Below are 10,113 nucleotides of genomic sequence, written 5' to 3'. Positions count from 1 at the left end.
AATAAGAGATAATGTAGACCTTAAACATATCTCAAATTAAATTAATTTACATGTAACCAGTTTAATATGGAGAGGCACTGAAATGTGTTTTTGACCTACAGTGTCACATGACGTGAGAACAGTTCGTTGTTTCGGTTTGTATGTTAGCAGAGATTTTAATCGTAACTTAATGAGAGTTTGACAAACAGAAAATCCTCTCAGGATCGCTGGAGTCAGTGCTACAGTGCCTCAGGCACGACATTTGAGCATTTGTGTAGCATAAACACCATCAAACCGATGAGAGCTTCGGATTCTCCAGTGTTTCTCTATGGCACTGAAACCTAAAGATCCCAGCGCAACTGATACTCAACTGCTATTGGCTCATCTGCGTTCGAGGGGAGGGGCTTACCGATAGGTCAATTGTACAACTTGTGCACCGCACTTTAACCTCTTCTGTGGAAGTGTTGGTGTAATGGTGTGTGTTTGCGGTGCAGGTGAGAGTTCTGCTCAAGCCGCTTCCAGAGACGCACATCGGAGATCCTGCGCTCAAGAGCTCCCTCCATCCTGACACATGGGTGAGCGTTTCACAGCATTAGATTATAACCCGATCAGAGCGGAGGATGTGTGTGATGAGTGTGTGTGTGTGTGTGTGTGTGTGTGTGCAGAGCGAGCTGGAGAAGATCAACGGTGTCCTGGCGGAGCAGTATGAGTGCCGGCGGCGGATGCTCATCAAGCGGCTGGATGTGACGGTGCAGTCCTTCAGCTGGTCTGACCGAGCCAAGGCACGTGGGAAACGCTTCATTCACTGCCTTTGTGTTGACGTTTTTAAACTAATTAATACATTTTATACAACGAGGTGTGCAATTATTTTCTGGGAAACGCACAGTGAATGTAGTTCCAGGCAGGTCTTGACCGCATTACAGTTCCATATCCAGGGTTCCCGCGGGGTCTTAAAAAGTCTTAATGTCTAAAATTAAATGTTTTTTAATTTAAGGCCTTAAAGCAGCACTAGGTAGGTTTTGCTCTCGGCTCCCCCTACAGTTGGGAAACAGTATTGTCCTCTACTACTGTCGTAAACTCTGTCATTCTTCATCAGCGGATGCATCGCACGTGCATTTATTGACATGACAGCTATAATAGCCCTGAACACTGCAGGAGTTCACATGTCTATGGAGTTCACATGCGTGTTCTGCTTGCGTCGCGTGTGAAATGTCTTCATCCCAGGTACAGTGGCATATGTTTCAGCATGTCATATGAATATCATTTCATGGGGTTTATTTTTTTCAAACGCCAAATGATCGCGATGCTCACGTTTACAAGCCAGTGTCATTATAGTAGCCTAGTCTATTGGTTCCCGTTTTACAGAATCTATATGATACTTCAGTTCAATGTTTGAGTGGTAATAACCATACATCGTCAATATTATAATATCAAGCTACCACTGATGAATCTGCAAATGTGAAAAATAGATTTGCATTATAGCTTGAGGCAAGACAAATAAACAAATATCACAGACATGTTAGGTGTCCTAAAATATGATTTTGTACATCTTGCGTATTTACTTGCGAGAATGTAGCTCCTCCTCCTTCAGCTCACGCCAACGAGCAAACGCTGGCCAATGTTGATCCTCCTGCCTTTAATCCCATCACTTTCTCCTTTCCTTTTTTTGCTTTCCTCCGACAAAACCTTTGCTTTCTTATTTTTCTGTGCTGCTTCGGCCATGACTATAACATCCGGCAAACAAACGATGGTTGGGCTCGCACGTCCGAATTTAAGGAAGTGGGGGTGGAAGTGACGTATATGCCGTAAAGCAGTCGAATTTTGTAGTTCTTTTTGTTCTCGGGTTACTACCCGAAACCCGAAGTTTAAAAGTAAAAACGACACAGACCCCGTCAGTCTATTGCAGACGTGTCATTCAACCTATTGTAAGTCGATGTATCATCACAAGAGTCTTGAAAATATATTATAAAGTTTGAAAAGTTACCTTTAAAACATCTTAAAAACGGGCAGATTTTCATCCGAGGTCTTAAATTTAATTTAGTTAGGTCTAAAAAAAAAAAGGTTTTATCCTTGTTCATTTCCAGAATCGCTGGCCGCAGAAAGATATTAAGGTTACACAGTAGCAAAAAAGTATCGAATCGTAGATGACAAAGCGGAGCTGTAGAGTGTTTGCCGCTCCGCCTCTGAGCGTTCGTTCGGGTGTTGTAGTTCTTTCTGGGGGATATTGGTGTTGGTGTTGGTGTTGGTGTTGTAGTTCTTTCTGGGGGATATTGGTGTTGGTGTTCTTTCTGGGGGATATTGGTGTTGGTGTTGGTGTTGTAGTTCTTTCTGGGGGATATTGGTGTTGGTGTTCTTTCTGGGGGATATTGGTGTTGGTGTTGGTGTTGTAGTTCTTTTTGGGGGATATTGGTGTTGGTGTTGTAGTTCTTTCTGGGGGGTGTTGGTGTTGGTGTTGGTGTTGTAGTTCTTTCTGGGGGATATTGGTGTTGGTGTTGGTGTTGGTGTTGGTGCTGGTGTTGTAGTTCTTTCTGGGGGATATTGGTGTTGGTGTTGGTGTTGGTGTTGTAGTTCTTTCTGGGGGATATTGGTGGTGGTGTTGGTGTTGGTGGTGGTGTTGGTGGTGGTGTTGGTGTTGGTGTTGTAGTTCTTTCTGGGGGATATTGGTGTTGGTGTTGTAGTTCTTTCTGGGGGATATTGGTGTTGGTGTTGTAGTTCTTTCTGGGGGGTGTTGGTGTTGGTGTTGGTGTTGTAGTTCTTTCTGGGGGATATTGGTGTTGGTGTTGTAGTTCTTTCTGGGGGATATTGGTGTTGGTGTTGTAGTTCTTTCTGGGGGGTGTTGGTGTTGGTGTTGGTGTTGTAGTTCTTTCTGGGGGATATTGGTGTTGGTGTTGTAGTTCTTTCTGGGGGATATTGGTGTTGGTGTTGTAGTTCTTTCTGGGGGGTGTTGGTGTTGGTGTTGTAGTTCTTTCTGGGGGATATTGGTGTTGGTGTTGTAGTTCTTTCTGGGGGATATTGGTGTTGGTGTTGTAGTTCTTTCTGGGGGATATTGGTGTTGTAGTTCTTTCTGGGGGATATTGGTGTTGGTGTTGTAGTTCTTTCTGGGGGATATTGGTGTTGGTGTTGTAGTTCTTTCTGGGGGATATTGGTGTTGGTGTTGTAGTTCTTTCTGGGGGATATTGGTGTTGGTGTTGTAGTTCTTTCTGGGGGATATTGGTGTTGGTGTTGGTGTTGGTGCTGGTGTTGGTGCTGGTGTTGTAGTTCTTTCTGGGGGATATTGGTGTTGGTGTTGTAGTTCTTTCTGGGGGATATTGGTGTTGGTGTTGTAGTTCTTTCTGGGGGATATTGGTGTTGGTGTTGTAGTTCTTTCTGGGGGATATTGGTGTTGGTGTTGTAGTTCTTTCTGGGGGATATTGGTGTTGGTGTTGTAGTTCTTTCTGGGGGATATTGGTGGTGGTGTTGGTGTTGGTGTTGGTGTTGGTGTTGGTGTTGTAGTTCTTTCTGGGGGATATTGGTGTTGGTGTTGTAGTTCTTTCTGGGGGATATTGGTGTTGGTGCTGGTGTTGGTGCTGGTGTTGGTGCTGGTGTTGGTGTTGGTACACGTACGTGGTGATAAAGGCAATTACCTGCCCGCAAAATACATTACATTTAATAACGTTGTATTTTGTTGGACAGAATGAGGCAGACATGCATTGTTTTCTATTCTATACAGTGATAAAGTCTGCACTCAATCAGCACTGCACACCTTATTATTATTATTATGACAATAGTGAAGGCTTGAAGAACTCAAATACACCAGATCTTGATGCAGTCGTGTTTATTGTCTTCGTTTCATCAGTCAAAGCGTTTCTATCTTCAGTTTATCCTACATCGTTAGCTTCACATTAGGGCTAAGGATTACTTCTCTAAGGCTAATGTGGAGTTTCTGCTCGAGGGCGCCCTCTGGCTTCCAGTATGAATGAAAGTTTGGGTAACAAATATGAAAAATAATACTTCTCTCTAAATAAATTTATATGACAACCCATATGTTTTTCTCCAATGTACAGTTTTTCCCCCACAGTGGATGCATAAGAGGCTCATATTTCATATTAAATACATAGACTTTAAGAAATTTATATCACAGATAAAAAGCACAGAATTTCTTTTTTTTTTTTTACAATAAATCTTTAGACCTTTCTAATGATTTTTAGTCATAGGCTGTCTGCATATTAACAGGTAACCCAGCAGGTTTTTTGTAAAATATAACTGTTATTTTATTAGTATTATTATAATATTGTTAAATTTATTCTTAAATACTCTATTTTTATTTTTTTCATAATTAAAATGTTATTGTAATAGTAATATTTCTAATTTTGTTAAATATTTGTATTTATTGAATATAGTCATTATTATTAGTCTCATTAATATATAAACATTAATATATAAAATGTTATATGCATACACTTTTCATTTGTTAAAAAAAAAAAGCATTTTAACCATAATAATCGCAGTTAGATATCTTCCCCAAATCATGCGTCCCTAGTTTCTCTCTAGAGCATCCCCTGTTCAATCTCTATTAGGATATTAATATGCAGTTTTGTATTCTATTTGAGGGCAAGTTTGTTTTAGCCTATTTTCATTTTGGGCCGAAGGTTTTGGGCATTTGGCACGTGGTTGGCTGTGGAGGGTTACTAATGTCATTGCTCTTTTTATTATTTCTTTGATTTAAATAATTGTGGTAATGCGTCGTATAGGTCTTACATTTCAATCTTTATGGTCTTAAAAGGTCTTAAATGTGACTTTCTGAAGCCTGCACGAACCCTGTTATGTGTGTGTTTGTTCCAGGTGAAGGTGGACCGAATGGCCAGGGCGTATCAGCCGAAGAGATTCCCTCTGGCGGTCTCATCCTCAGTGGGCGTGGCTCATCTGCTCGCCGCTCGAGAGGACGTCTACCATCTGCTGAAAACAAGCAGCGGCTCGTGCAGAGAGAAAACCGCCTGCGCCGTGAACCGAGTACGCAGAGCTCATGGGTATTCGCTTGGGCAGATTCTGGCTGATGTTTGATCATTGGTGATGATTTGTGTGTCCTCAGATCCTGATGGGAAGAGTTCCTGACCGCGGTGGGCGGCCGTCTGAGATCGAGGCGCCTCTGCCCGAGATGCCCGCCTGGCAGAAGAGAGCCGATGGCGGAGGCCGAGGAGGAGCATACGGCGGGAACTGGGGAGGAGGCGGAGCCAGAGGTGGGCGGCGCTCCGGAGGAGATGGATGGAGAGGAGGCAGATGGAGTAAAGGAGGCCGAGGGGGGCAGTATTACCACTGACAGTGTTATAATGGACGAATGAGTGAAGCGCATTAAAGGGTTAGTTCACCCAAAAATGTAAATTGTGTGATTAATGACTGAGCCTCATGTGGTTGGACACCCGTCAGACCTCCGTTCATCTTCAGACACAAATGAAGATATTTTAGTGTAAATCTGATGCTCTGAAAGGCCTCCATTGGCTCAACTTTACACTCTCAAGACCCTTAAAAGACACTAAAGACTAAAGTTACAAAGTCCATCTCACTACAGCGGCTCTACAATAACTTTATGAAGACGAGAATAGTTTTTGTGCGCAAAAAAACTAAATAACGACTTATATAGTGATGACGATTTCAAAACACGGCCTCATGAAGCTTCGAAGCGTTATGAATCAGTGAGTCGATTCAGCGGTTTGAAGCGTTATGAATCAGTGAGTCGATTCAGCGGTTTGAAGCGTTATGAATCAGTGAGTCGATTCAGCGGTTTGGATCGCCAAAGTCCCGCGATTTCAGCAGTTTGGCGGTTTGACACGTGATCCGAATCATGAATCGACTCACTGATTCATAACGCTTCAACTGCTGAATCAACCCACTGATTCATAACGCTTCAAACTGCTGAATCGACTCACTGATTCATAACGCTTCAAACTGCTGAATCGACTCACTGATTCATAACGCTTCAAACTGCTGAATCGACTCACTGATTCATAACGCTTCAAACTGCTGAATCGACTCACTGATTCATAACGCTTCGAAGCTTCATGAGGCCGTGTTTTGAAATCGTCATCACTATATAAGTCGTTATTTAGGGTTTTTTTGCGCACAGAAACTATTCTCGTCTTCATAAAGTTATTGTAGAGCCGCTGTAGTGAGATGGACTTTGTAACTTTAGTCTTTAGTGTCTTTTAAGGGTCTTGAGAGTGTAAAGTTGAGCCAATGGAGGCCTTTCAGAGCATCAGATTTACACTAAAATATCTTCATTTGTGTCTGAAGATGAACGGAGGTCTGACGGGTGTCCAACCACATGAGGCTCAGTCATTAATGACACGATTTACAGTTTTGGCTGAACTAACCCTGTAACCTGCGTCCTGTGAGGAGATTGTCATTTCCTCTCTTTTAAACTAGTTCCCTTGAGTTACGTGATCATTTGCCAACTACGACAAATAAAGCCGTGAAAAACCGTTATGAAATATACATGACATTTGACCGTTCTTGTGTGTTTTTTTACCTATACATTGACTCAAATCAATGTTGTTTGTGGATTGATTGAATCCGCTTCTCCTGAAGGATCACCTTCGTTCAGCTGCTTTGACGGTGTTCTTGATGTTAAGCGGTTCTCCATTCCATCGCACAGCAGCATAAAGCAGAGTTTAGGGGCTAGCCGGGTAAGGTTATCTGTAAAATAGATGGGTAAAGTGTATCCTTTTCCTAAAAGGACTGGTGGTGTATTGTGCTCTTTCGCGTCTCCTAAAACAGCAGGAACAATCCCTTGAAAATGGGCTGGTTCTGATCTGACTTGGAGCCTGTATCCGAACTCCACTGGCCCTCGAATAACTGGGGCTTGAGACCAGTGTTAATTTCATTGACTATTAATTATCGTCATAATTTTCTTCAACGACCTTTTTCACTGACGAAAACGAGACGATAACTAAATAAAAACTAGTGTTGGATGACAAAAACTATGACGAAAATCAACTGTCATTTTCGTCAACAAATAAAAACGAGACGAAAATGTGAGGGAGGGACGATTAGGGCAGAGATGGGGTCAGAACTGATGACCTGAGTCACAGATGCACACAAACCTCTGGAAAACACACGGCCTACAGGCTCACACACACCCAATCCAGCTCCAGAGCGGCTCAATCAATAACACACACACACACACACACACACACACACCCAATCCAGCTCCAGAGCGGCTCAATCAATAACACACACACACACACACACAATCCAGCTCCAGAGCGGCTCAATCAATAACACACACACACACACACACAATCCAGCTCCAGAGCGGCTCAATCAATAACACACACACAATCCAGCTCCAGAGCGGCTCAATCAATAACACACACACACACACACACACACAATCCAGCTCCAGAGCGGCTCAATCAATAACACACACACACACACACACACACAATCCAGCTCCAGAGCGGCTCAATCAATAACACACACACACACACACACCAATCCAGCTCCAGAGCGGCTCAATCAATAACACACACACACACACACCCAATCCAGCTCCAGAGCGGCTCAATCAATAACACACACACACACACACACAATCCAGCTCCAGAGCGGCTCAATCAATAACACACACACACACCCAATCCAGCTCCAGAGCGGCTCAATCAATAACACACACACACACACACACACACCAATCCAGCTCCAGAGCGGCTCAATCAATAACACACACACACACACACCCAATCCAGCTCCAGAGCGGCTCAATCAATAACACACACACACACACACCCAATCCAGCTCCAGAGCGGCTCAATCAATCAATAACACACACACACACACACACACACCCAATCCAGCTCCAGAGCGGCTCAATCAATAACACACACACACACACACCCAATCCAGCTCCAGAGCGGCTCAATCAATAACACACACACACACACACACACAATCCAGCTCCAGAGCGGCTCAATCAATAACACACACACACACACACACACAATCCAGCTCCAGAGCGGCTCAATCAATAACACACACACACACACACAATCCAGCTCCAGAGCGGCTCAATCAATAACACACACACACACACACACACACACACCCAATCCAGCTCCAGAGCGGCTCAATCAATAACACACACACACACACACACACACACACAATCCAGCTCCAGAGCGGCTCAATCAATAACACACACACACACACACACACACCCAATCCAGCTCCAGAGCGGCTCAATCAATAACACACACACACACACACACCCACCCAATCCAGCTCCAGAGCGGCTCAATCAATAACACACACACACACACAATCCAGCTCCAGAGCGGCTCAATCAATAACACACACACACACACTGCCAGGCAATTGTATATGAACTAATGCTGATGAATAATGACTTTATGATGTTTATATAGTAATATGTTTTAGACGGTTGTAATAATGCATATTTGATCTCCTGAACTTGAATGAGCTCCTGCAACTGCAATAGAGGAGCAGACATTTCAAAATAAGAGTCCTGGTGTATTTCCAGCTTGTTTGTAATTAAAAGTCACGCATTATAAATTCGTTTTTGGTTACACAATAAACTATTTAATTTAATTCCCATTTAATTCATAGTCAGGAGGAAAGACCAGTATTTGACTCATATTCAATAAAGTATCAGGGTTATAATAGTTCACTAAAACCATTTAACAAAACTTAATTACTAGAAATTAAATAAATGTTAACTGAAATAAAAATAAAAAATAAACTTATTTGAAGCTTTAGCTTAACCCATACCTGTCAAGTATCCCGTTTTGGCCGGGAAAGTCCCGTATTTTACCCTTCTTTCCCGCCGTCCTCCTGTATTAGAATTTTCCTGTAAATCTCCCGTATTTTAACCTGCGTTATTAAAAAACAATAATAGCGGGGCCTATACCATGAAGCCGGTTTAGCTGGCTAGCCAGATATGTTTAAGCTTAGTTTGTGCCAATCCTGGGTTTTAGGTACCATTAAAGTGGTTTGGCTTTTAGCTGTGTTCATCTCCATAGTAACTTACCCTCCACAGCTAACCGGCTCCAGGGCAGGTTATGTTCTGGATAAGAGATCTCAAACTGAAATTAGACCAATCAGCTGTGAGCAAAGTGACACGCCTCTGATGCAATGAAGTCACTCCCCTTTTTCTTCTCCAAATTAAAGGTCACAACATAGCAAATGGTTTTTAAAGACTAACGCATCTGGCTTTTAACAATGCTTATTTATAATAATAATTTTGAATTACTTAGATATCATTTATGTAAATATTATACCCTTAATCAATTACACATCTGCAGTAGCCTACAGTATAGGTGCCAGTTGTGGCGAGGCTAGTGTGTGAGGTCAGATGACGAGTGACAATCGGGAAAAAATCAAAACAGAGACGGATGATGATGGACGTAACGATAGAGACGGATTAAGGCACTCCTGCCAAAAAAAATAAAAATTGTAAAAACCGTGATCAATGGGACAGCGAATTTAATTATAAAATGTAAGTGACTTAATGTTAATGAATTGTTTCTGGAACTGGCGTATGAAATCAGTGTCATTTCCAGTCGTGATGGTGTTCAGGAAAACACACTCTTGTTAGTGTGATGTTGCTTAACTGTATCATATGTTATAAATATAATAACTACACCATTTTAACCGTGTGTGTTAACTGAGTTTCTGTGTGTGAGCGGCGCTCATTTGTTTTGGATTTTCTCCTCGAGAGGCGGCGCGAGCCTCAACAGCTCAACCTCGTTAACATCAGTTAGTTTTATATTATCCACTATCGATCGCCACTTACACTAACTGATGCAGAATCATTATTGCACTTTGGTAATTCCCTGGTTATTTTTTGTTTTGACATTTTACTCAGGATACTTGTCCGTCGGGCAAGTAAAATAATTTTTCACTTGCCCCTTCAAAAAATCCACTTGTCCCAGACAAGCGTTCATGTCGAGCCCTGGCCATAGCAATGCAAGTTCAGAAAGAGTATTTAGCGGAAGATTGTTACAGAGTGTAGGATGAGATTAGACAACAGAACTGTTTGTGCTCTACTCATGTAAAATGAACCACTCTGGCCACGCCCACAAATACACTCCTTCCAAAACAGTCTTAAAGAAAGCAAAGTCTGCAACAAATGTGTACAATAAC

The 10,113-nt window shown here is 42.4% G+C and overlaps 1 protein-coding gene across 3 annotated transcripts in view; it reads left to right on the top strand.

The window, feature by feature from the left end:
• Positions 1-6,464, top strand: part of fam98b (family with sequence similarity 98 member B) — a 22,501-nt gene extending 16,037 nt beyond the window's left edge. Inside the window, exons 5-9 of one of the 3 annotated variants that reach the window (XM_079833475.1) lie at positions 474-554; positions 645-761; positions 4,801-4,968; positions 5,048-5,339; positions 6,257-6,464. In XM_079833475.1, the coding sequence (XP_079689601.1) occupies positions 474-554; positions 645-761; positions 4,801-4,968; positions 5,048-5,275 (594 nt within the window). In that variant the 3' untranslated portion in view covers positions 5,276-5,339; positions 6,257-6,464. Of the gene's footprint in view, positions 1-473; positions 555-644; positions 762-4,800; positions 4,969-5,047; positions 5,501-6,122 lie in introns of all 3 variants that reach the window. The other 2 variants (XM_079833477.1, XM_079833476.1) reach the window with 2 other exon arrangements.
• The last annotated feature ends 3,649 nt before the right edge of the window (positions 6,465-10,113 follow it).

Source organism: Gobio gobio (genome assembly GCF_949357685.1).
Source record: "Gobio gobio genome assembly, chromosome: 13".
Classification (NCBI taxonomy): domain Eukaryota; kingdom Metazoa; phylum Chordata; class Actinopteri; order Cypriniformes; family Gobionidae; genus Gobio; species Gobio gobio.
This window is presented reverse-complemented; position numbering and strand designations above follow the sequence as displayed.